Raw genomic sequence first — 26,812 nt, 5'->3', positions numbered from 1 at the left:
AAGGCAAGCATAGTCAGCTCCAGTCTCTCTGGGAAGTGTATTTGGTTTCAGGTTGACTGCCTCGAGTCACCCAGAGAGGGATGCTGGGAGACAGGGAGCCCTAGCTCTGCTTCCCCATCCCCACGGCAGGGCAGTGTAGTTTGGGAAGGTGTTTAGAGATGCCAGGAAATCCTGAGTCTGGAAGGAGACTTGCGGGTCACCGGAGCAGCCACCCCCTAGTGCCAGGCGGCAGACCTGTGCTCATCCCCCCCCCATCCCACCCCAGGAGACAATTTCTTTTGCCAGCAGGCATGAAGAGGGACCCTTCATTTGTACTTTCTGCCTTGGGCTGAAAAAGTCAGGGCAGACCTGCTGCCTGGGACCCTGGAGGTGAAATATAAGGTGAGACAGTGTGATCAGAGGGAGAGGTGAGCTGGTCCTCAGGGAACCTCGGTATTATGAGACAGAAAGGCTTATGAAGACACAAGTCTGATGAGCAACACAGGCTGAGCTCCTAGGGGCTCACAGCCCCAGGTGGCAATGAGACAAGTCCCCAGAACGGCATGACATAGGAAGAGATCAGATGTGTGTGAATCCACGGTGCTGGAGGATCCAGGGAAGGCCTCCTATAGGAGGTGGCCCTGAAGCTGGCCCAAGAATGATCTATAGATGTTCAAACAGAGGTGATCATGGAATTCTGCAGGAGGAAGAGGTACCCAGAAGTAGTCAGGGTAAGGGGGCATGGGGCAGGGAGAGGGCATTTGGGGAAGACAGAAGACCTAAGGAGATGGCAGGCTTCTGGAAATGGGCTTTGGGGGGTGGGGGGGCGGGGTGGGGGTGAGCCCAAGAGGAGATGTGAGGGGCTTAGGCTGTAGCAGCACCTGAGGCTCCAGGGGAAGGGGTTGAGTTCAAACCAGCTGCACGGCTGGGTCAGGAGCGTGGAACCGGCTGACAGAGGTGGGAGAAGCCCGCCCCTGCCCCTCCCCCAGCCTCCCCCTCCCAGGTGGCCAGGGCACCTCCCAGATCTGGAAGGCTCTGAGCCAAAGGGCCAGGTTTCCGTGTTTACAGTCAACCCTGGGAGAGGAGAAGAGGGTGGAAGGAGGGGTGGTTGCCCGAGGAGGCCGGCCGGCTCTCTCCAGCTCCAGCTCGGCCCGAGTTGTGGGAGGCTCAGGCACTCCGCTCCCAGCCCACCACCTCGCCATGGCCGCGGAAGTAGACAGTAGGCCCAGGGGTCTCCCTGGCGGAGGTGCGAGCTTGGGCGCTGCCCGAGATCACGTGCAGGCGGTCACCCGAAACTACATCACCCACCCCCGCGTCAGTGAGTATGACCCCCAGCCCGTGTGGTCGGGTGGACTCCTGCGTCCTCAGGCCCTGCTTCTTAGCCTCAGGGTCAGAGGAGGACCCAGACCTGGGGAGACCTTAGGGACCTTCGGTCCTGCGGGGTGGCAAAGATGGGGGGGGGCGGGGCGGGGGGATGGAGGTCCCCAGCCCAGGGTACCCCAGAGGAGTGGCAGCGGAGTAGCTGCAGGAACCTTCCTGTGATCCCAAGTCCACAGAGAACTCCCAACTGCCCCCAAGAACATGCGTGTGTGCCCCTGTGTGAATGTGTTTGGGGTGTGTTCATATGCATCCCAGAATACTCAGCATGAGGAGTTGTGTGCATTCTCAGATGGGGAACGTGTGACCCCTTGTGTGTCCTCTCGTGGTGTGTGCATTCTGGGGAAGGGCTGTGCCTGGGGGGTGTGTGTGCTCCCATCTCCACTTGGATGATATATGTGTGTGAATATGATTGTGACAGCTTGAGAGTGTGTACCATCAGAAGGGAAATGTGTGAGACAGTGTGTGCATGCTTGTACACTCGGGTGAGGGGGTGTGTGTGCCAGCATGTGGGCTCACAGGGAGAACATGGATGACTGTGGTCAGATGATGTCACACGCCTGTGTGTGAGCGGCTGGGAGAAGGGCCCACACCATGGAGAGCGGAGCCCAGACCTGGAGACCTGAGCAGAGTTGGTTGACCTTTGTCCAGGCCCTCTGATGGCCTCCCCCTCCCCCTGTGAGAGTGGGAGAGCTGCCTGGGTGCTGAGTAGCGCTGGGTCTGAGGTCTGGCTCCCTTTCCTCCTTCCTGGAATGTGCCCTCCCAGGGTGCAACCTTACCCCAGGATCCCCCTCCCCACACCCAGGTGTCGGGTGTGGGTGCTGTAGGTGCTGGATAGACCCTTGTGAGCTTCTAAGGGGGGCTGGGGGTGGCTTCAGAGCCTGTCCTGCAGACATGGGCCAAGTCCAGATGTCTGGGGTCAAAAACCTGGTAAGGCCCCAGGGCCGAAGCCCGCACCACCCCCGCCCGTCATCTTTCCTTGTCCAAGGTCACATTCCCTGGTCTGGTATGGCAAATTACTGGATTCTCAGACACCCAGCTCACTGGAGTAAACCGGCCTGGCCGGCACCAGCTAAGCAGAGCCAGAGGCTCCCAAGAGGGTGTGTATGAGGGGACTCTGGTAACAGCCACCCCTCCGTCTGTAGCCAGCCAGCCCCACCAGGGCAGCTGAGAGTTTGGGGTGCAGTACGCCCACACCATGGAGAGTGGAGAGCGGAACAGAATGACCAGGCCCAGGGCTCAGGGAGCAGCTCCAGGTGGGGGCACTGAGGGGCGTGGAAAACCCCAGCCAAGGAGAAGCTGAGTGGGGTCAGATTTATCACGGAGGTGCTATGGGGGCCAAGGAAGATGAAGGTCCAGACTCTCCCCTAGGGCAAAGCTGGGGTCACCAAGGCCCAGAAATGTGCAGTGACGAGGTCCCCCTTGGGTCCGAGCCCAGACCTGGAGACCTGAGCAGAGTTGGTTGACCTTTGTCCAGGCCCTCTGATGGCCTCCCCCTCCCCCTGTGAGAATGGGAGAGCTGCCTGGGTGCTGAGTAGCGCTGGGTCTGAGGTCTGGCTCCCTTTCCTCCTTCCTGGAATGTGCCCTCCCAGGGTGCAACCTTACCCCAGGATCCCCTCCCGCCAGTCCCCTCCCAGCCGGCTTATTTATAGTCGACAAGCCATGGCACAACGGGCAACACCCAGGAGGTTTGACCCGGGGCTGGAAGCCCGGGCAGCAGCATCCCCCCAGTCCACGCCATGGGGCCCCTACCCAGGCGACTGTGTTCACACCCAACAGCCGACCCAGAGTCACGGGTCAGCGCAGGGTGAGCCCCTCGCTCCTCGCCTGTGTTAAAGATGTTATTGCGATGACAAAGGCCACTCCTGTGCCTCTGCCGCACACCAGTGTCCTCCCAGCACCCACCCAGGGGCCCGGGCCGGCCGGCAGCCCACCCGAGGGAGGCTGGATTCCTCAGCGTGCTTCTGCAGTTTCCTCCAACTCCCCCCTCCTCCTCGGAAGCCTGGAGGGTTTGTTTCTCCCTGGGGGTTTGGACTCCTGTGTCTCTCTTTGCCCTCCTCCCCCTACCTAGGGACTCTAAGCACTTCCAGACAAGAGAACTTCCTGTAGAGACAGAAAGAGCCCAGGAGGAGAGTTGGGGGACCAGAGGGCCAGGGGACAGGGGGTGGGGCAGCTGGTTCCCTGCCACCCAGCTCACTTGGCCATGAGTGGGGATGATGAGACCAGGGGAAGACTTCCTGGAGGAGGAGGTGGACTAAAGAGTCCTGAGGCATCAAAAGTGATTTCTCTGCAGTGGCTGAGGGAGGGGACTGGGTCAGAAAGGAGAGTGGGGTGGAATCAGGATGGGGAGGGACCCGGCAGTATCCACCCTGGGACCCCTTTGCCTTCCTCAGAGCTAGAGCTGTACTGCACCGAGAGGAGGTGACCTGGGGCTTTAGCTGACTGTGTGGGGCAGAAGATGGTAGGGAGACAGGTCGGGGCGCACAGCCGGGGCAAAGGTTAGGACGAACCAGCTGGCAGGAGGGCTGGAGCCAGGTCAGATCGCCTAGGGACTTGAGTGCCAAACCGCCGGCCGCCTTGGTTTCCTCGACCGAAGGGCCGGGGAGGTGACACGGAGAGAGTTCCACCGCTCAGGGTCTTGGGCTGATTCTAAAAACCCTCCCAACCCCTGCCCACCCTCCCCTAATCCCTCCAGCGGGGATCAGGGAGGAGGTGCAGGACCTGCTGCCCCAGGCTTGCCCCCACCTTGGCCTCACGCATGGGCGCCCGCCTGAGTCCGCTCCCAGGACGCTGCAGGTGTGGCGGGCCGGCCCTAATTAGCGGAGCCCGGCTGAGCCTTTGACAGGGAAGGCGGTGGGGAGGTGGGGGCAGGCAGGGGCCCGCAGCCCGGAGAACAACCCGAAGTGTCAGCTGGGACAATGGAGAGGGGGTAGACAGAGCAGCTGGAGGGAGTGTCTGCAAAGTCTCTGGAGGCCTGTGCCCTTCAGGGGTCTTCTGGTTCAACCCCTGCCTCCAGCAGCACCTCCGGGGTCAGGGGCATGCCCCGGGGCTGGGGTAGGGGCTCTAAGGCCTGAGCATCACCAGACACTGTCTTGATTTGTGTTGAGCCTTAGGAGAAATCAGTCGACTTCCTGGGCCTCAGTTTGCCACTCCATGCAATGGACACAGTCAGAGTTGGGCATGGGTGCAGACAGAAGGCCTGGCTTCCAATCAAGGACACCGTTGTTGCACAGCCACCACCTTGGCTGTGTCCAAACCAGAAAGGCTCTAAGAAAAGACACTGTCTAGTCCGACAGAGGAGACACCCCTAGTTTGAGGGGAGAGACACGATCTGCCTCAAGTAACAGACAGATTGGAAAGCAGGACTCTCTCCTGGGTGCCAGCTGTGGGGTTTCAGAGGGAAAGGATCTGGTCAGTCAAGGGCGAGGCCTTGAAGGCAGCCAGTCACCAGAGGCTGGATGGAAATGGCCATATAACTGGATTATCTGCTATGCCATATGAAAGTCACTCAGTCCTGTCTGACTCTGTGACCCCCATGGAATTCTCCAGGCCAGAATGCTGGAGTAGGTAGCTGTTCCCTTCTCCAGGGGATCTTCCCAACCCAGGAATTGAAACCAGGTCTCCCACATTGCAGGCAGATTCTTTACCGGCTGAGCCACCTGGGAAGCCCAAGAATACTGGAGTGTGTAGCTTATCCCTTCTCCAGGGGATCTTCCCGACCCAGGAATTGAACCGGGGTTTCCTGCATTGCAAGCAAATTCTTTACTAGCTGAGCTACTAGGTACGCCCCCAGTGCTGTATTCAGTCAGCAATGAGAGCCCAGCTCCAGGCCTGCCAGAAGCCTGGGAAGGGAGCTTGTGGATGGGGCTGTGATGAGCTGGAACTTCGAGACATACTGTGTGGAATTGAGAATTGGATGGAGCTCCCAGCCCCGCCTCAGGCAAGCACATTGCCTGGCTCCCTCAGCCCCACACCCAGATCACTCCCTTCTTTGTGACCATCACCACTCCTCCCCTCCGCAGGTAGAGATGTTGGGTATCACCAAGATGTGAAACTGGGGGGAGCCAGCTGTGAACAAAGGGGGGAAATTGAAAGAGAGTTAGAAATGACTCCCTGGGGATCTCTGGCCCTGCTGGGGGCCACTCTTCCCCTCCTGCACCCCCACCTCCCCGCACTCTCCCCGCTTCATCTTTCTTCAGGCTGGCCTTGGTATTTTCTCCACAGGCCAGTAAGATGCCAGCACTTCCCTGGAAATGCGGGGTCTCCCTGCCCCATGCTCCGTCCCCTGTCCTCGCAGTCCCGCACCTTCCCTCTGTCCTCGCAGTCCCCCACCTTCCCTCCGCTGGGCTCCCCAGCCCTCTCCACTCCACACAGTCCTGGTAATTCAGAGGATGTGGGCAAAATGCCACCTGGCCAGGAAGGGCATTTGTGGCTGTTGGGTGATTTTCTTGGTGGGGAGGGTGATGCCACAGCCTTTGTCCTCCCCCTCCAGAGGCCAGGTCTTCTGTGCCTTTGCAGGCACCCTTGCCTTCACGCGTCCTCTTTCACAGGGAAACTGAGCCTGTACCCACCAGCCACGATGCCCTTCTCCGGGCCTCAGGACCTCCTCACCTGGGCCAGCTGTGCCCTTCGTCCAGCTCTCTGGGGGCTGCCTGGATGACCCCGTTTGACCTTGGAGCCTCAGCTCAAATGGCTCTTTCTGCAAGCTGCCTCCTCCAGCCCATCCCCACCCACCCTGCTCTTTCCATTTGTAGCAGTTGGCAATTATTTCCTCTTTGTGTTGTGCTTAGTTCTGAGTCATGTCGGACTCTTTGCAACTCGATGGACTCTAGCCCGTCAGGCTCCTCTGTCCATGGGATTCTCCAGGCAAGAACACTGGAGTGGGTTGCCATACCCACTTGGGGAAGATCCCCAACTCAGGGATTGAACCCAGGTTTTCTGTATTGCAGGAGGATTCTTTACCATCTGAGCCACTTTGGCCCCTTTTAAATTGTAGGCTCCATGTTTTATTTGCCTCCTTTATTTGCATAGCCTGGTACTGAGAAGGCCTCTGATGTCAGGCTTGACGGGAGAGAGGGAGGGAAGCAGAGCTTGGAGGGCAGATGTGAGAGGTCGGAGCCAGGTAACCATCTTGAGGTCTCAGCATCCAAAGGTATGAAAATAGGGTGAGGAGTAGCTGGAGGAGGTCGGAGGAGGTCCGAGGAGGGCGATTAGGGCAGGGCCTCCAGGGAGCTGCGGAGGCGAACACGTCCAAGCTGTCGTCCCTTCCCAGGGCAGAGCCATGCTGGAGCATGAGGTGTGGGGTGCCTCCACGAAGCCACACCCCATTCATCCTCCCTGACAGCAGGAAGAGAGGGCAATGGAGCCAGGCTTGTGTGAGGCTGGGCTGTGATCATCACTGCTGGATGAGGATTGGGGTGGAGCGCATGGTTTTAAGAGGGAAGATACCAGAGCTTGCTTGATGGGAAGGCCAGAGAGAGGGAGCGCTGGCTGGGGATTCCAGGGCGCAGCCCTCTCTAGAGCCTGGTTCCCGGTGCCACTGGGGTGGGCCTGGCTAAGATGGAAGATGGGAAAAGAAGATGGTTCAGGTGGGTGGTGGTTTGAGGGCAGGAAGGTGAGGGAGGGCCCTGGCTTGGGGCCCAAGTCCAAGAAGAACTTCTCTTTCTTGAGTTTTCCTAATTGCTCAGGAGAACCAGGCAAACATCTGTGCAAAGATCCCCTGGCACACTTGGTCTTCCTAGCCCAAGTCCCTGGGAAAGGAACTTAGATCTCACAAAAATAAGGGGTTGACCACTGAGCCTTAGACCAGGGAGGGCGTGGGCTGGGGCATTTAGCTTCACCTGGCGGAGCAGCTGGGCAGCCAGCTTCCTGGAACCATGAGAGCAGGTGGCTGGGAGCCATGTGGTCTGATGGGAAGCACGAGGTGGGTGGGGGGCCCAGTCCCTGCTCTGCCACAAAAGTCTGTGACCCTGGGCAGGCTTCCCACTCCTCTGGGCCCCATCCTCCTGGCCTGTTGAGAAAAGGGCTGGACTCCTCTCCCACCGGAGGCCCTTCCAGCCTGGAAGTGACCTAGCGACCTCGAAGGCACCCCCAACCATCCCGCCCTGCCAGGCTCCTTCCGCCCAGTTGTCTCATTGGCACTTTGAAAGGAGCCTGGGGAAGGGATGGGGCTCAGGGGCCCTCAGCTAGCCCCTCACAGAACCAAGCAAGCTTCCTGCCTGCCAGTCCACGCTTCCCCTGTTGGGGTCCCCAGAACTGGAGCCAGAAAATATTTCATGATGTCCTGCCCAATCTTCCCCTGTGAGCCAAGCTAACGCTCCCATTTCGGGTCTCTCCAGCCACCAGCATGGGGACAGTCTGCTTCGTCCTCCCCTGTGGTTCGGCTCTCTCCCCTCCCCCACAGGCACCCGATGAACCCAGCTTCATGGAGGAGCAGGGCCCTGCCAGCCTTTCTCCCTGATGCCTGGACCCCCCACCCCACTCACACACAGAGTGCCCAGTCAGTGTGGGTGATGGAGAGGAGTGTGGTCCTGCCAGGGGTGGGGCGGGGGGTAGAGAGGGCAGCTCTTATCGAATCTCCAGCTTTCGGAAATGCTGTGGGTCAGAGAGGAGGGAGTGGGTGAGTGGGGGCTGAGGCCAGAGCGGTCTCAGGGATAAGAAAGCCCTCTGGCTGGCTGCGGAGGGGAGGGGAGGCCTCTGCCCTGGCCCTGGCCCTCCCCCAGCCTCCTGCAGGTGTCCGAGACAGCGGGGGCCCTGCGGACAGGGGCATGACCCTTACAGCAATGGTGGCTGGCCCTGTCACAGCTAATGATCCTGATGGCCGGGTCCCGAGAGCGGTGGGGGTGGTGCTTAGAGGGAGGGAAGGCAGAGGATGATTCTGAGTGTGTGTGTGAGTCTGTCTGTCTGTCAGTATGAGACCCTCACCCGCCTCCACCCTCCCCCCAGCCTACAGGACTGTGTGCAGCGTCAATGGGCCCCTGGTGGTGCTGGACCAGGTCAAGGTAAGATTTCCATCTCTTCCCAGGGACAATTAAATCTTAGTGCTCACTGCCCCTGCACTGATTTCTTCTAAATTGCCCTGCCCTTAGGGGTCTCCCAGGTGCCCATCCCACTCTTCCTAATCCCCCCACCCTCAGTTACCCAGGGTTTCCTCCTCCACTTTTTCTGTGGGCCCCACCCTGGCCTTTAAGAGACCTGCTCCTACCAGCCATCAGCAGGGCCTACTGGGCTATCACACCTCTTTCTTCACCAGTAGAATGGCTGTATCTAACTTCTCCCAGGGCAGGAATCTCCCACCAGTCGCTCAGGGATTTTTTTTAAAGGGAAGAGGAGGAAGTGGCTGGCAGAGGGATGGCAGCTAACTTTTCTCCAGACCTGGAGGTTTTCAAAGGTCTTCGGAATACCTCAGCCTGGGAGCCAGCAGCTGGAGTGGAAAGTGAAGTATGCCTCATGGTGGAGGGTGTGGGTGACTTGGTGTCCCTGGGAACTGCAGGACCATGGCAGACACTGGAAGTATTCTGAGTTCGAGGCTGGGGATTCTCAAGACACAAAGAGCCCTGCAAAGCTCCCAGGTCACTCTGCTTCCCCCACTGTGAATCCCACCCCTGTCTCCCACCCCCTAACTGGATCTGGGCGCCATCCTAGACTCCTCCCTTCCTGGACCCCTGTCTCCCAGCATTCTCCCGCCCACTGCCCCTTTCCCATAGCCGTGGTCTCTGGGTCCCCAGCCTAGCGCCCTCCCATCCTCTACCATGCAGTCCCAACCCCTTCCCTCCCCTACTCCTAATTCACTAGGGCCCCCCATGCCTTCACCATACAGACCCTGCATCCGGTAGGGTCCTGCACACCTCTCCACGTCTCACCACTCTCCCTTCCCCACTTAGAAACCCACACTGTCTCTGTGTGGAGCTCCCATTGGTGTCTCCAGGACTTTGCACACACTCTGCCTTCTCAACAACCTTTTCCTCCCCGCTTCTTCTGACTCACCTTCTCCTGGAAGCCTCTCTTAGCCTTCTGGACGGTGAGCTTGTCCCTGCTGTTGACTTCGTGTGCTGTCTTGCCAGCAGCATCCATCGAGGCATTTGGTCACCAGCTGGCCACATGTGGTGACCAAATCTTCTCCCTAACCCCCACAATTGGACTTGGATGGTGTTTTTGAATCCTGGGCTCCCAGAGCTGCACATTGCACTTTTACTGAACACCCAGCCCATCATGCTTGTTCAGTTTGTTCAAAGGAAGGGTGAGTGAATGAATGAATGAATTTAAGAGCATGACTGATTATGGGCCTGTCAAAATCTGGCCCTCTTAAAAAGATCAGACCCACTCATTTCTGGAAAACAGATTCCAAGCTCATATGGACATCACAGTTGGGCCCATTAGTGTTGGGGATGTCCTGGAAAGAAGTGTGATGGGGTCAGACAGACAGTGTGACTCAGACTTCTTGAATTTTAATCCCAGATCATCCCCCCCTTTCTATTAACTACCTGTCAATTCTAGATCAGCAGCATAAGCATCACCTGGGACCTTGTTAGAAATACGGATTCTAGGGCCCTACCCCAGACTGACAGAAACTCTGAGGGTGGGGCCCAGAAGCTTTTTTTCATTGCCATCCAGGTGATCTGATGTTCCCCGAAGTTTGAGAACCATCTGTCTAGGATTGTGAACCTGTTTCCTCATCTATTAACTGACAATAGAGCTGTTGTGGGGATCAAGTCAGATAAATGTATTGTTATTATTCCTCCTCGAGAAGAGCTAGAATATGCTGATATGCCTGATTAAATAGTCAGTGAATCTCCTGCTCCCTTGCCCACCTCCATCACACTCCCTACCTGTCAGTCTCTACAGGGCGCTGCGTGGTAAGGAGAGTCAGTGTCCATGCAGACACCTATTGTCAACTGTAAACTGGGGCTGGACTATGAAACTGGAGATAGATCCCAGGCTATGATCCTGAGATTCCTGGATGCATCCGTAACTCTTGCAGAACATAGTAACTGGGTGATGGAGAGAATCAGAGAACCCTGGGCTTGCAGAGGGAAGGAAAGGAGCCAGCAGCTGATAGCCTCATAAGTGCAGGAGATGGAGAAGGCACCTCTATGCATCTCTCTCTACTGTCTCACATCCCTTGTTCTAGAGTTGCTTGGGCAAAAATGCCATAATTCTGTCTCTATAGCGCCACCTTCTGCCCAAACTGAATCACACAGGCAATAACTCTTTCTGCTTCCATCTTGCTCAAAAGGAAAAATAGCTGGGGGGAAGAATTTTCTTAGGAATTCCCTGGTGGTCCAGTGGTTAGGATACAGTGCTTTCACTGCAGCGATCCAGGTTCGATCCTTGGTCAGGGAACTAAGATTCCACTTGGCAAAAAAATAAATACAAAGTTATTGGCCAGGTGCTAAGGGCTTGGAGATTGTACCCAAACCTTTTAAGGAAATAGTCATATGCCTCTGCACTGAAGGGGAGGGGCATAGTTTCCACAGTTTAATCTGATTTTCTAGGGTCTGTGACCCAGAAAATGCCACATCTCTGCTTTGTCAAGTATAAAATGGACTCTTCTAGATTCTTGAATAGCCACACTCCAAGACCTGATCTCACAAAAGCACACTCATACACTCACACACGTACACTCATACACACATACACAAGTGCACAGGTTCTGCAAGCATTAAACAGGAGTCTGGATATCTCACGTCCACCTGCCTGGAATACTTTAGAGAGATTTCACTAGAGCAGTGGTTTCTGAGTCAGCAGCCTGGGTTGAGACCCAAGAATGTGCATTCCTGAGACGTTCCCAGTGGCTACTGCTGCCTGGAGGGCCAGACCACACTGAGAACCGCTGCTCTCGAGGATCTTTGGTGCCTATATTCTGTGTTTCCAACTGGCCGTTATTTGAGACTCACCTTATCTACCAGACTTGGTTCCAGATGTCTGTGGCAGCTCCCAAACTTCAGGGAAAAAGCTTGTGTGTATCAGCTCAGACAACAGTCTCCAAGGAGGAGTCCCCAGACTGCCCTGGGTGTTGTCAGGGTCAGAGGTCGGGGAGGCAGCACACCCTGTACACATCCTGCCAGGCTTGCTAGGAACTTTCCAGGCCCCTGTGCCGCCCCCTGGCTGGCTGGGGTCGGGGCTGAATCTGCAGCGAAGGAAGAGGGTTGCACTGAACCGTCCACACTCCCTGCAATCCTCTTAGTAACCAACTGAGAGAATCAGGCCTGTGGCTGGGAAACAGGGTAGAAATCCAAGCTCTTTGCTGCACACTGGAATTCTCTCGCTGCACACCCTGCTCTAAGTGGCTAAGCCCACCCCTCCCCGCAAATAAGTAACTGGCATTTTCTTCCTAAAGGATTCTGGACAGTACTCTCCATGCCTTCCCCATGCTTCTGACAGCTCTTCCTTCCGTCTGGCTGTAACCTTCCTGCTGCTTAAAGTTCATTGTCTCTGCTGTTTCATCTTTCAGGGCCACTCCGCGCGCCACCTCCTCTCCCCTCTCCCTCACCCCCCCGCCCCGCCCCGCCCCGCACGCGCAAAGATCGGTTTTGTCACCCCCCTGCCTGTCTTCTCTCGGGCCCACTGCGTGGTTGCCTTGGGGCCCACTCGGGCCGGGGCTCTGTCCAGTATCTTCCTCCTGAGGTCAGCAGCCTCCCATCTGCGCCACAGACAGCGAGGCCAGTGGCCACGCAGGCCCACGGAGAGCAGGAGAGGGGAAGGAGCCGGGACGCGCGCTTCGCCGGTTTCCCGGCCCCCACCCCGCTAGTCCTTGCTCTCGGGCTCCCTCTTGTGGTCGCGAAGCCAAAGCCGGTCCCTTCAGCGGACCTCAGAGCACTCCTCTTGGAGCGAGCTCCCTCTCCCAGGGTCCCCACTCCGCGGGATCTGAGGGTGCTTGAGGGGAGAGCAAGATCGCCTTCCTGGCATTCTCTTCACAGGACAAGGAGGGGCCCGAGCCAGAGCTACTGTCAGAGCTGGGAAGCCTCCGGTCTCAGGCTCCACCCCAGAGGGGTGCCCTGGGAAAGAGGACCCCGTCTTGCTCACACCCCTTTGGGGAACTGAGCCGTCCACCCCTCTTCCCTGGCCCTTACGGTCACTGGCTTGTGCACAGCAGGGGATATAACGATGGTAATGATGGTGACAGCCACATCACTGTACTTGAATATGTCTCCATTTCTTTTTCTTTTTTTTTGGCCTCACGGGGCACCTCCCACATCTTAGTTCCCCGGCTAGAGATGGAACCCCCCACCCCCTGCAATGAAGGGAAGTCCCCCAAACTTTTTTTTTATATTTCAATTACATGCACACACATGCTTTTTGTAACTAGTGAAATTAAAAACACAAAGTTAACTATTTGCTCCTGACCTCTGTATTCCCAACCTCTTGATAACCAAGTAAAGATCCTATATGTGGGCAAATACAAGCATGCTAAATATGAATGTTGGTGCTTGTTATTCTCTTAAAATGTGTGGAGTATTTCCTCCATGTGGTAGGTTTTAGTTATCCTGTTTGATAGTGACTGTGGTTTGGATTTCCGGTGGTATGACCGTACTGTGATGTACTTCCTTTTTGATGGGCATTCCGCCAGTTTCCAGGTTTTGGTGTTACAAATGGTACAGCAATATATATCCCTTGTATACGGAAGCCTTTATTGTTGCAGGATACATTCTCCCAAAATAGAACTGCTGGTTCAAAGCGTATATTTCTTTTTATATAGATATTGACAACTTGGAGCAAAATTGCTTGTCCAGCAAGGCAGTGATACATGAGAGGACCCACTTCTAGCATCTTTTCATCCCTGAATGTGTTCACCTGTAACTTTGCCTAATAGCTAAGACTAGTTCTGTCTTGCTTCTAGCTGCACTTCCCTGATGACTAGGGGGAGTTGAGTGTCTTTCTCTGTTGGCATCTCACTTCCTTCTCTGTGAACTCTTCCAACGCATTGAGTTCTACATTTCGCTTTGTTTATTGTTCACCTTTGCTGATGGTATCTTTGTCATCCAGAAATTTCAAATGTTTATGTTATCAAAGATTTCTATTTTTTGTTTGTGGCTTCTGGATTTCTTATCTTGCTTAAAGATGTCTCTCTTATCCAGTTTTTAGCTACATTATTCCGTAAGAAGGGAAAGAAGAAAAGTTCTGGTGTTTTGTTTTAGTTTTACATTTAAAACTTTATATGCCTGGAGTCTGTTTTGAGTTTATGATGGGAGTAGATACCCAGTTATCTTAGAGCCATTCGTACAATAGATTCTTTTCTCCTATGAACACATATGCCACATTTGTTCTATAATAATCTCCTAAACTCTGGGCTCTGTTTCTGAACTGTAGCCTTCCCACATCTCTGTTTTCCTCACACCAACACTGACCACTTGACCTCAGTAGCTTTAGAGCATGTTTTAATATCTGACAAGGCAAGTCCTCCACTCCCAATCTTTTCCATAACTGCTTTTGGATATTGTCAAACATTTAAATGATTTTAAGATCATTTTTTACTTCCAGGAGAAACAATCCATTGGGGAAGCATTGAATTTCTATACATTTGAAAAGGTTTGAATTTTTATGATAGTAAGTCATACTGTTTTGGAAAACACTGTTGCTCTCCATTTGCTCAGGGCTTGTTTTCTGTCCTTTAGTAAGATTTTATTATTTTCTTGTACTTTTCTTGTTAAATTTATTTCCAGATATTTCATGGGTTTTGACCCTATTGTGAATGAAATATTTTTCTCCATTTCCTCTTATGTTTATTGCTGGAATGGAAAAGAGAGAGAATGATTTTTTTTTGCTTTTTGCATACATTTTGTTGAATGATCCCTTTTAACATTCTGTGATTCTTTTGGGGAGAAACACACTCTTTTTAAATTGAAGTATAGTTGATTTACAATACTGTGTTAGTTTCAGATGTACAGCAAAGTGATTCAGTTTTGTTTTGTTTTAAGTTCAATTGAGGTATAGCAAACATACACAGAAGAAAAGTCATGGCTATAAAACTTAATGAAGAGAAACAAACCAAGAGTGACTCCATTTTATTTTATTCTTCAGATTATGAAATAAATTATGAGAATGGGATTAACAGGTACAAGCTACTTAAAATAGCTATGCAACAAAGATTTACTGTATAACAGAGATCTATATTCAAATCTTATAATAACATATAATGGAAAATAATCTGAGATTGATTGTTATATATTTATCTTATATACAGCCAAGTTTTCTTATTAATTCTGGGTGGGGTTGTTTTTATTTGTTTTCATTTTTAACTAGCTCCTCTGAAGGTTTTTTAAATATACAATATCACCTGCAAATAAAGGGAATCATGTCTCTTTTTCCATTGGCATACTTTAATTTTTCTTTTTATTAAAACAATTTCAAATTTATAAAAAGTTGCAAAAGTAAAAATAATGCAAGGAATGTCCATATACCTATTTGTTCTAGCATTTGCTCTGAGTGTATGTGTGTGTGTATGTGTTTTTGTTTTTATTTTCTTTAGAGCTTTAGAGGATAATTTATGTCCAAAACTCTGGTGTGTACTTCTGAAGAATAAGGATATACTCTTACATAACCACAGTAGTTATCAACACGAAATTGACACTGATACTTTTATCTAATCTACAATCCATATTCCAGTTTGTAAGCTGGCCCACTAAGTCTCTGACAGCATTTTTCTCCCTCTGGAATAGGGCTGCCAGCTATCACATTTAATCATCATGTCTGTTTAGCCTTCTATAATCTGGAATGTTTCCACAGCCTTTCTTCAACATTTCTGAACCTTTCAAAAAACAATCTATGGCTTATTCATGTTGATATCTGGCAGAAAACAGTAAAAATCTGTAAAGCAATTATTCTTCAGTTAAAAAATAATTTTTTTAAAAAAAGAAAATTCTAAAAAGACAAAACAGATCATTATTTATGTTTAGTATACTTTTCAAATTTTTTTTGTCTTACTATATAAACTAAAATTTCCAAAGCAATCTTATGTAACAATGGTGATATAAGCATCTCTTTCTGTGCCTTACTGATTTTATTGAAAATGAAATGGGTTTAGCATTTTACCATTTACAAAGATATTGATGCTGGCTTTGGTAAACAGTCTAGTATGCAAGGAGTTACCTTCCATTCCTATTTTACATAGAACTACATTAGAAAACGACTGCTAGATTATATCGAAAGCCTTTTGGCTTCTATTTACATAATCCCATGTGATTTTTCTTTTAGGTTCACAAACTCCCTATTATTATGAACAATGTTGTGAAATGTTGACTGATTCCCAAAGGTTGGTTGATCTAAGCTGGTGTGGCTGGAATAAACCCTACTTGGTCATACTTGTTTATTTATTTAATATACTATTTGATTTGACTGACCAATAGTTTATTTATAATTTCTGCATCTGTATTTATAAGAGAAATTAGTCTATAGTTTCTTCGGGGATACTATCTATTAGATTTGGGGTTTGGGAGTTTTTCATTTTACAGTTTTGTTTTCTTCTAATCTCTATCTTCTCTCCATCTTATTACTTTTGTTAGTTCTTCCAATAAAGCTGAATGGAATGATGATAGCAGGCAGTGTTGTTTTGCTTCTATTTTTAAAGAGAATGTTTTATACATTATATTATTTTCTATAAGTTTTCTGAGGCTACTTTTTAAGGTTAAGGAATTCCCCTTTTATTCTGTTTTCAAAGAATAGTTTTGTTCTTTTTGTTTGTTTCTGTTTTTAATTGTGGGTTTTAACTTTTAACTTTTTCTAAAACTTGTTGAAATAATGTGTTTTTTAATCTTCTAATTCATTAATAAGGTAAACATATTAGTAGATTTTCTAATATTAGACTAACTTTGAATTCCTGGAATAATCCTAGCTTAGTCTTTTTAATTTTTATTTGTGTGAGTGTGCATTTATCTTCATTTTTTGTTTTTTTAAATTTTTTCTTTGAGTCCTTGGTTTGTTTGTAACTTGGTCTTTTTTGGTACGTTGCTGGATTTCATTTGCTAATATCTGCTTAGTATTTTTGCATATATGTTCATGACTGAGATTACCTATAATTTTCCCATTAATATCTTATTTTGTATCGATTATCCTTGACTCATAAAATGAATTAAGACTTGAGTTTTTCTTTCAGTCTTTGGAAGAGCTTAAGTAAGTTTCAAATTATTTGTTTCTTGATTGTTAGAACTCACTAATTATCTGGGACTCATGTTTTCTTCATGGAAATATTTTAAGTTATTTATCTGATATCTTGAAGATTATAGGTGTATCCTGGCTTTCTATTTTGTTTTTCATTGGATTTAATTCGTATTCTTCAAGAAATGTATTCATTTAATTTAAGATCTGAAATGCTGCATGAAGTTATTCCTAAGTTTAAAATTATTTTTTAATAGTATTAATTAGTACAGCTAATTTTGACTTTTTTTTATTGCGACATTTACTCATGTCTTTTTTCTTAGTGTTGCCAGAGATTTGTCTATTTTATTACGTTTTCAAAGAACCAGCTTGGCTTTGATGATCTTCTCTATTATGTATCTGTTTCTTTTTCAATGATCTCTGCCCGTTTATTATTTCTTCAACTTGATTTGGGATGTTAATGCTGTTACTTTTTTCTGACTTTTCACGTTGCATACATTCAAAACTACCTCTGCCTTTTCTCTTTTCTAACACAAGCATTTAAAACTTTAAATGTGTCACATATATGTCGAAAAAGTTTTCATTTTTGTTTAGTGCTAAATGTTTTCTAACCTGATGTTTAGAATGTTTCAAAATTTCCAAAGGTAGGAAGATTTTTCTCACTGTCTTTTTGTTATCGGCTTCTACCTTACTTTGCTCATGGTCAGAAAACATTGTACAGCTTGCTGTCAGCTGTGGCATGAAGTGCTGTCCTTTTTATTATTTTTTGTTTCCCCTGTCATTTTACTTCTGATTTCCTCTAATGTCCAAGGAGTAATTTAAAGGAGTGCTTTAATTTCCCAGAATATTAGAAACACTGCATGGAGCGGCACTGTCTTTTCATCGTTTATTTTTATTGGATTATGATTATGACGTTCCCTGAAGTGAATCAAGGAAGCAAGATGGGTGGGCAGCAAGCTGAGGGATGCCGGGCGACGCTATATACTCTCTTCAGTACCTCTCCTGGCAGAAGGCTCAGGTGGAGGACTTAGCTCTCCTGGTGCTGACCAGAGCTGAGGACCAGGGTTAGAGGGGAGGGGCTGCCCCTCAGCCCAGCTTCTGCGGCCAGCTCGCAGCCTGCTCTAGAACTCGGCTCCTGAGGCACATGCAGACAGCAGAGCTTGGGGATTCCCACCGGGTGGCCCTCCACCTGCCTATCTGTGATCCTGGAGGGAAAGACTGATCGTTTTTTCAAGTTGAGTTATAATTTATATACTGTAAACACTGCTCTTTTCAAGTGTAGAGTTCAGTGGGTTTTAGTCTGTACACAGACTTGTGCAACCGTCAGCACTACTTGATTCCAGAACATTCTCATCACCTCGGAGAGAAGCCCTGCACCTGTTGGTTGCCGCCCCAATCCTTTCTCTGCAGTCCCCAGCGATCACTGATCTTTTTGCTTTGTGGATTTGACCAGTCTGGCCATTTCGTGTCAATGGAGCCACGTCCCCTGTGGCTTGCTGTGTCTGGCTTCTTTCACTTCGCGTGAAGTTTTCAAGGTCCATCCGTGTTGTAGCCTGTATCAGTACTTCATCCCTTTTTAAAGCTGACTTGTATTCTACTGCATGGATACCCACCTTTGTTTATCCAGTTATCAGTTTGTGGACTTTGGAGTTGTTTTCACTTTTTGCCTATTATAAATAACGCTGGATGAACCTTCACATGCAAGTTTTTATGTGGATATGTGTTCCCATTTCTCTTGGGTATACACCTGGGGATGGAATTGTTGGGATATATTGTAACTCTATGTTTAACCTTTTCAGAAACTGCCAGACTATTTTCTAAATTGGCCACACAGTTTTACCTTCACGCCATCAGTGTCTGAGCGTTCCAGTTCCTCCACAACCTTAACACGTGTTCTTATCTGTCTTTGTTAGAGTCATGAGTGTGAAGTGCTATCTCATTGTGTGTTTCCATTTCTTTAATGACTAGTTTGTGCTATTTACTTAGTCGCTCAGTCGTGTCCAACTCTTTGTGACCCCAGGGACTGTAGCCAGCCAGGCTTCCCTGTCCATGGGGAGTGTCTAGGCAGGAATACTAGAGTGGGTTGCCATGCCCTCCTCCCGGGGATCTTCCCACCCCAGGGATTGAACCCAGGTCTCCTGCATTGCAGGCAGATTCTTTACTAGCTGAGCTACCAGGCAAGCTCAATGACTAATTAGTTGGGCATATGTATATCTTCTTTGGATAAATGTTTATTTAGATCCTTTCCCAGTTTAAAATGGCATATTCACCTTTTTTAAATTAACAAATGAGCTTTTGGCTGCCCCAGGTCTTCATTGCTGCACATGGGCTCTCTCCGGTTGTGGTGAACAGGGGCTCATCTCTGGTTGCGGTACTCTTAGCTTCTTGTTGCAGAACACGGGCTGCAGTGTGCGGGCTTCAGTAGTTGGGGCTCACGGGGTTCGTTGCCCCATGGCTTGTAGATCCTCCCGGGCCAAGGATCAAACCTGTGTCCCCTGCACTGGCAGGCGGCTTCTTAACCACTGGACCACCAGGGAAGTCCAGTATTTGTCTTTTTATTGTTGAGTTGTAAGATTTCTTTATATATTCCAGATATCGGCCTGATTCTAACACTAAGAATGAATACCTCACTTGATCTTAACCAAAAGAGAGGTGATTGCCTGATTCTTTTTATTCCTGAAGACTGTGAGGACTACACATGAGTTGATCCCAGCCCCGTGACTAGGGAAAGATTGCCACTGGTCGATGGGGACACGTGGGAGCCAAGGAGAGCACTTTGCCAGTGTGTTCATCATTAGTCCACAGGGGCAGAAACAATGGTCAGGAGACCTAAACAGCCATAATAACTATTGAGCTGTTACAAGGTCCCAGTGCCAGATAATGACTTACTATATAGTATATATTCCTTCTCACAGCAGCCCTGTGAAAGAGGGGTTAGTATTATTCCCACTTTAAAGATGAGGAAAGTAAGGCTCAGAGACATCATGTAACTTCCAGAAGGTCACACAGCTTCTAAGTGTCAAAGTTTCAATTCTAACCCTGGTCTTCCAACTCCAAAGTCAGTGATCCTACCCACCCAAGTATACTGCCTTGCAAACAGAATTCAAACTTTCCACTTAACCAGTCTCTCAAGTTCAATTCCAAGAGTGTCTGGGCACAAGATGGGAGAAAGGCGTTTCAGACTGGGGACGGCTGGGCGGGGGGAGACAGGGAGGAGTGTCTCACTGTCTCTGTCTCACTGTCTGGTCTCACCGTCACTCTGGGCTGCTCTCCCCTCCTACCAGTTTGCCCAGTATGCTGAGATTGTCAACTTCACCCTCCCCAACGGGACTCAGCGGAGTGGGCAAGTGCTCGAGGTGTCTGGGACCAAGGCAATTGTGCAGGTAAGTGGTGTCACTAAGATGTTTCTGGTTGAATAAATGAATGAACCCACAAAGTGTCCACACTGTCATAAACTCCAAAAGCAGAAAATGGCCTGTTTTCCCTGAAAGCACCTTGCCCAGAGCTGGACACAAAGGGAGCCTAGAGTGGGAGGCCCCATTCTCCCCAGCAAACCCCCTGTTAAAGTAACTAACCTCTTATCCTGTAGGTGTTTGAAGGGACCTCTGGGATTGATGCCCAGAAGACCACCTGCGAATTCACAGGGGACATCCTACGGACCCCAGTGTCAGAGGACATGCTGGGTGAGGGGTAGGGTTGGGGGGTGGATCGCCCCTCTGTCCATCTAGTCCAGCGTCCCTGACCAAGTGCTTAACAGACCGCGCTGTCATTGCCTCCCTACCTGTCTGCCTCCCCTGGGAGCCCTGTGAGGTCAGAGGTTGTGCCTTCTCTTTGACCCCCAGCCAGCACTCAGGGCCTGAGTGTTCAGTACATGAAGAAGGCAACTTCAGTAAACTAGAGGACGAGGACGTTTGGGGTCAGGCTGGAGTGAACTGTGCATCCCCCAGTTCTCTCCCAGGATCTGCCATCCCTGGCTCTCTCCTCTCTCCAGCTCTAACACGCCCTTAATTAGAGCCATTGTCCCGGCCAAGGTCTGGCCTGTAAAGGTTTCCAGGAGAGGAGGGAAGGCCCCCAAGGAGACAGTCACGTAGCCAGCTCCCTGAGGGTCACGGAGGACTGAGGGTGGGGGGACATGGGGCATTTGGGACAGGAGGGACAGGTGGGAGCTGGTGGAGGTGTGGAGGGTGAGCAGCAGTGTGAGACCCAGGGCTGGTCCTGAGCATTCTCCAAGCCCCCTCACCCACCCCCAGGTCGGGTTTTCAACGGCTCAGGCAAACCCATTGACAAGGGGCCAGTGGTGATGGCAGAGGACTTCCTGGACATCAACGGTAAGTGAGGCTTTGGACCCCTCTCAGGACCCAGCTTCCAACCACCTTTCCCACCCCATTCACAGCCTGTGTCACCTCACACTTGGAAGTTCTGCCTCAGATATTGCCCAGGGTTCACCCCCAGGACTGGTCAGACCAACAGGCGGATCAGGTGAGACACAACAGCGGCAGAGGCCTCCCTGTCCGGGGCCAGCAGCACTTCACGTCCCATTCCTATAAAATGCCATCATCATTGTGCAAATTCCCACATGCCCAAGACCCTCTGCCGCTTCTAACGTGCCTAGATGGTACCATCCAACAGAGCAATGGGCTGTGGTTTTTATTTAAATACAAACTAATTCAAATGAAATAAAATTTCATGTCACAACCCCACTGCACGTGCTCAGTAGCTACAGGTGGCCAGGCCTGCATCCTGAGCAGCGCAGTTAGAGCACATCTCCATCATTGAAGAAAATTATGTCCTGCAGCGCTACTGGGACAGGGCTGGGGGCGGTACACGGGGAAGGGCCTGAACCCTCCTGCAGGGCCTGTGACTGCCGTCTCCCAGGCCAGCCCATCAACCCCCACGACCGCATCTACCCCGAGGAGATGATCGAGACAGGCATCTCGCCCATCGACGTCATGAACAGCATTGCCCGTGGTCAGAAAATCCCCATCTTCTCAGCAGCTGGGCTCCCCCACAATGAGGTGAGGGCTGCGTGGGGCCTGCAGGCACCACCAAGGGGAAGGGAAGGAGCAGAGGCCAGAACTCGTGGGCCAGCAAGGGTGCCTCCTGTGCCGAGCGGGCAGGGGCCAGCGGAGCTAGGGCCACCGGCAGCTGTCTTGGAGCAGCTCCAGGCCTCAGGGCTGCACAGGTCTAAGTGTCCCTGCCTTCTGCCTACACACATGCTCATCCTGGATCTGGTAACCACACACACCACCAGCCCCAGAGACATCCCAGCATGAGGTGGGGGGACAGGGGGTTCTGAAGGACCTAGTTGCTCCAAATTTGAGGTAGGTAGTTGTTCTTTGGAACTGTTTCCCACCCTGCTCTTCGTGAGATGCACCCTGGGCTGGGGCAGCCCCTCCCCTGGGAGTGGCTGTAGGAACCAGGGTAGCCCTTCCATGTGTGACCTTGGGTCCCTCCCACCTAAGGCCTCAGCAGGAGGATGGACTAAGCACCGCCCTGTCCACACTTCTCAGTGGCGCCCGGAGGCGCCGGCTCAGGCTCCAGTTCTGATGTCCTTCCTTCTGTCCCCAGATTGCCGCCCAGATCTGCCGCCAGGCTGGGCTGGTGAAGAAGTCCAAGGCCGTGCTGGACTATCATGATGACAACTTTGCCATCGTCTTTGCAGCCATGGGGGTAAGAGAGGTTGGACAGATGGCAAGTTCTGTAGGTGGCAGGCGGGCCCTTGGCCCCTTGGCCCCAGGCCTACCCAGTCTAAGGGTGGAGGCATTATCCTTCTCGCTGAGAACTTGGCCTGTCTGTTGATAGAGGCAAGAGTGTGAATGAGGGCTGGGCAGTGTGTCCCCCACAGCAGCCCCAAGAGGATTCTGGGGCAGCTGGGAAAGGAGGAAATTAGGGGAGAAAAGATGGTTTTGGGATGGGGAACCCAGGGGCCCTCAGAGGAACAAGAGGTTTAGCGCGTCAGGTGAGGAGCAGGGTGACACCGAGCAGCTCAGCCTGATGTCTGAACCTCTCTCTGGGGTTCTGATGAGACCCTACTGACTGATAGCTGGTAGTAGCTATACTTTCCTATAGTAATAGGCTTTACTGGAAGAGATGGAAGGGGCCTGGCCCCGCCTCCAGCCCTCCCTGCTGTGTTTCCAGGTGAACATGGAGACAGCCAGGTTCTTCAAGTCTGACTTCGAGCAGAACGGCACCATGGGCAACGTCTGCCTCTTCCTGAACTTGGCCAATGACCCCACGTGAGCACCCACACTACCTGTAGGCAGCAGGCCCTGCCCCCTTCCAAGACCCGGAGCCCAGGTCTCAGGCTTCGCCAGAGCTGGGAGAGCAACCCCTCGTTGTGCAGATGGGGAAACTGAGGCTGGGGAAGAGGTGGGGACAGTGCAGGAGGAGATAGCGAGAGCCAGACCACCACCTGCTGGCCGCCTGCAGCCCATCCACCCTCCCTACAACCTGCCTCCAGCCACTGCCCCAAGTCAGGGCTCCTCATCTTAGACTTGCTTCCACAAGGTCACCACTAAAGAGGTATTTCCCTAAAACATTTGCTTAGAAAAACTGCCGTTTTAAAAGTTGAGAAAATGTGAATTTAAATCTGTAGGTTGGGTGATGAAAAAAAAAAAAAACCTAATACTAATAATAACCTAATACTAATAACCTAACCGATAACCAAAAACTGTCCTGGGAGCTGAAGGTACTCCAGAAACTAGGGAGCAGAGTGCAGGAGGCCCAGATGGTATCCTATAGAAAAGTGCCATGGGCACAGGGCCCGGGGTCTGGGCGTCTGGAGCGGGAGGAAGGGCCCCGGAGCCCTCACCAGGGAAGGTGCTGCAAGGCAGGCAAGTGTATGGCCCGCACGTGTGCTCAGGAACGGAGACGGGAACAGGAAGGAAGGAACCCTGAGGACACAGAGAGTGGGAGCTTTCTGGCTGACCCAAGCCCAGGTGCCCTCGGGGAGGGATATGCAGAGCGCCAGCTGCTGAGCTCTGACACGCCATCTGCCCTCCGGGCCCTGCCTGGCCCTCTCACCCAGCTCCCTGCCTGCCCGTCCCAGCCTCTGTCCCTGTTCCCACCTTGAACAGCAGGATGTGGTTGAGGGCCCAGTCTCCCAGGAACCATGGCCTGGACCTGGGAGCTAGGGGCTAGGGCTCATCTTCCCCAGTCCTCTGCCTCTGTGCACTGTACCAGCTTCCAAGTTCACTCTCCACGCAGCACGGGGGCTAAATGGAGCACAGGCCTGGCCTCCAGGTGCTCTAACCATTGGCCATACCTGCAGGATCGAGCGGATCATCACCCCGCGCCTGGCACTGACTACAGCAGAGTTCCTCGCCTACCAGTGTGAGAAGCACGTGCTGGTCATACTGACGGACATGAGTTCCTATGCGGAGGCCTTGCGGGAGGTGAGTTGGCTGGCGAGGGGGGTCGGGCTCAGCCCCCCTAGTCATGAGCCCAGAGCTGGCCCACACAGGCCCGCCCCCACCCCATTCCTCATGGTCACTGAACCCCCCCATGCCCCTTCCTTGTATCATCCTCTTACCCTAAGGCCCACGGGTATTGCAGGTCTCAGCTGCCAGAGAGGAGGTGCCCGGGCGCCGAGGCTTCCCCGGGTACATGTACACTGACTTGGCTACCATCTACGAGCGGGCGGGTCGCGTGGAGGGCCGGGGTGGATCCATCACTCAGATCCCCATCCTCACCATGCCCAATGACGGTGAGCCACCTCCCTGCCCACTGCCCCTTGCAGTCCCCTGCCCTCCCGTCCCACCCAGACACTGACAGGACCCATGCTTCTTTCCATAGATGCACAGTAGCTCCACTCCTCCAGCAGGGTAGGCACTGTCCCTTCCTTGCCTCCACCTGTCACCCACTCCTGTGCGGGAACAGAACCTACATGGCCCTGGGTGGGTGGAGACCTGAGCACCATCTATGCTTCTCCAATGCTTCTCCTTGCAGATATCACCCACCCAATCCCAGACCTGACGGGCTTCATCACAGAGGGACAGATCTACGTAGACAGACAGCTTCATAACAGACAGGTACCGTCCCCTCTCCAACTCTCTCCACCATCTCCAAAGACAGTGACTAATAACCAGTGTGCTGCTTCCCACTGCACTTCACCTCTAGTGAATGAGGAGGGGCCGGGCAAGGCTAACCCCAAACAGGAGCTAATCCCCACGAAGACAGTTTGGTCCCCAGACAGAAGACAAGTCTGGGTGGAGTCCAGCCTCCTTGGCTGTGGGATCTTTAGAAAATCATTTCATGTCTCTAATCCTCAGTTTCCACATCTGTAAAATGGGAATGATAATACATATCACACAGTTGCATTGTGGAGAACAAAATAAATTGGTGGGAATTTCCTGGTGGTCCAGTGGTTAGGACTCCATGCTTCCATTGCTAGGGGGCACAGTTTCAATACTTGGTTACATGTCACCTAGTATAGCCCCCCCCCCAAAAAAACCCAAAACAACAAAAAAGTATACAGTATAAAAGTATATATAGATATAGAAAGCATCTAGCGGATGATAGATACAAAATAAATGCCAATTCTCTTTTCTTTCCAGTAGTTTGCTTTACTGAACAAAAACAATAGGTAACTGACACAAGTAGGTGGTGAATAATATGCCTGTCCCATCTGAGGTTAAAGGTCACCCCCATAACTGTTTCCTCTTTGTTTGGCAGCTTCTTTCCTTGCAGCTAAGAACTATTAAGTTTCAGCTCGTTTTCATCTCAATAATAATCAAAAGTTTTTAAATAGCTAGACTTTCATTAACTTCCCCCTCCATTCTAGGCACACACATTTAGACACTTGTATACTCATTGGAAAAGACTCTGATGCTGGGAGGGATTGGGGGCAGGAGGAGAAGGGGATGACAGAGGATGAGATGGCTGGATGGCATCACCGACTCGATGGACATGAGTTTGAGTGAACTCCAGGAGTTGGTAATGGACAGGGAGGCCTGGCGTGCTGCGATTCATGGGGTCACAAAGAGTCGGACACGCCTGAGCGACTGAACTGAACTGAACTGATACCCAAGCCCCAGGATTTGTGGGAGATAAAGGGGGAGGGGTGTGACCAGCCCATCTTTCCGTGGGATGAATAAGGACCAGTCTCAGGAGAACCACAGAGGGAGGGAAGACAAGTAGAGGTGGGAAGGAGGGGAAAGTTCGGGCCCTGCTTCTGCCACTCCCTGTTTCGGCTCCCTGCAGATCTACCCCCCCATCAACGTCCTCCCTTCCCTGTCGCGGCTGATGAAGTCCGCCATTGGGGAGGGCATGACCAGAAAGGACCATGGAGATGTCTCCAACCAGCTGGTAAGGAGTGAGCCCATGGGCTGGTGGGGAGCTGGTTTCAGAGGCCGGGAGGCTGGAGCCTTAGCTGGATCACGAGCTTTTCTTCTGGCAAACGATCCCTCCCCTTTTGGGGTTCCCGGATGCACAGTCAGATGGGGGAACACGGGACTCCTGCGGTAAGCCTGCCGTGACTGCTGATCCCCTCGCCCCCCTCACCAGTATGCCTGCTACGCCATCGGCAAGGACGTGCAGGCCATGAAGGCAGTGGTGGGGGAGGAGGCGCTCACCTCCGAGGATCTGCTCTACCTGGAATTCCTGCAGAAGTTTGAGAAGAACTTCATCAACCAGGGTGAGGGCACTCAGGCAGCAACCGCCTTACTCCGACACACACACACACACACACACACACACACAGACACAAACACAGACACACAGACACACAGAGACACACACAGACACACAGACACATACACACATACCCTTGACACTCCTGCTCTGTCCTTAGGTCCCTACGAGAAACGCTCGGTGTTCGAGTCTTTGGACCTGGGCTGGAAGCTGCTGCGCATCTTTCCCAAGGAAATGCTGAAGCGCATCCCGCAGAACATCATCGATGAATTCTACTCCCGCGAGGGGGCGCCGCCGGACCCCGAAGCCGACACTGCGCTGTAGCCCCGCCCGCAAGCTGGCCCCGGGGCAGGGTCCAGGGACCGCCCCCATCCTCATGGTCCACACACCTTAACCAACTCCGGGCCCTCCCTCAGCCCGCCACAGGCTATGAGGAGAGAGGAGGCCGCTCCCAAGTTCCAGTCCTCTCCCTGGATTCCCCGAATTGAGAACCAGAAGGTGGTTAAGCCTGTATTCTCTGTCTTGTTCTGATAGGAGCATTTGTATTTTAAAAGTAGCCCCCATCCCATAAGAATTTATCTCATGTAAAAACAAGATTGGTAAAACATTGATGATTGTTGGACCTGAGGGTGATGGATTCGTGAGGTTCATTAAACTATTCTCTCTACCTTAAAAAGAAAAAACACATTAGTGTCTTAACCAATAACAACATAATTCTTCTTAGGGAAATATT

General features: G+C 51.5%; 1 protein-coding gene across 1 annotated transcript; it reads left to right on the top strand.

Moving 5' to 3' along the window:
- The first annotated feature begins 1,179 nt into the window (after positions 1–1,179).
- On the top strand, positions 1,180–26,403 carry ATP6V1B1 (ATPase H+ transporting V1 subunit B1). The gene is made up of 14 exons (XM_052649183.1): positions 1,180–1,297; positions 8,302–8,357; positions 19,734–19,832; positions 20,039–20,132; positions 20,700–20,777; positions 21,325–21,464; positions 22,018–22,119; positions 22,588–22,685; positions 23,720–23,843; positions 24,004–24,154; positions 24,397–24,479; positions 25,651–25,755; positions 25,954–26,083; positions 26,240–26,403. Exons 1-14 carry the CDS (start codon positions 1,180–1,182, stop codon positions 26,401–26,403), a joined length of 1,542 nt encoding a protein of 513 aa, XP_052505143.1.
- The last annotated feature ends 409 nt before the right edge of the window (positions 26,404–26,812 follow it).

Source organism: Budorcas taxicolor, chromosome 11 (genome assembly GCF_023091745.1).
Source record: "Budorcas taxicolor isolate Tak-1 chromosome 11, Takin1.1, whole genome shotgun sequence".
Lineage (NCBI taxonomy): Eukaryota > Metazoa > Chordata > Mammalia > Artiodactyla > Bovidae > Budorcas > Budorcas taxicolor.
This window is presented reverse-complemented; position numbering and strand designations above follow the sequence as displayed.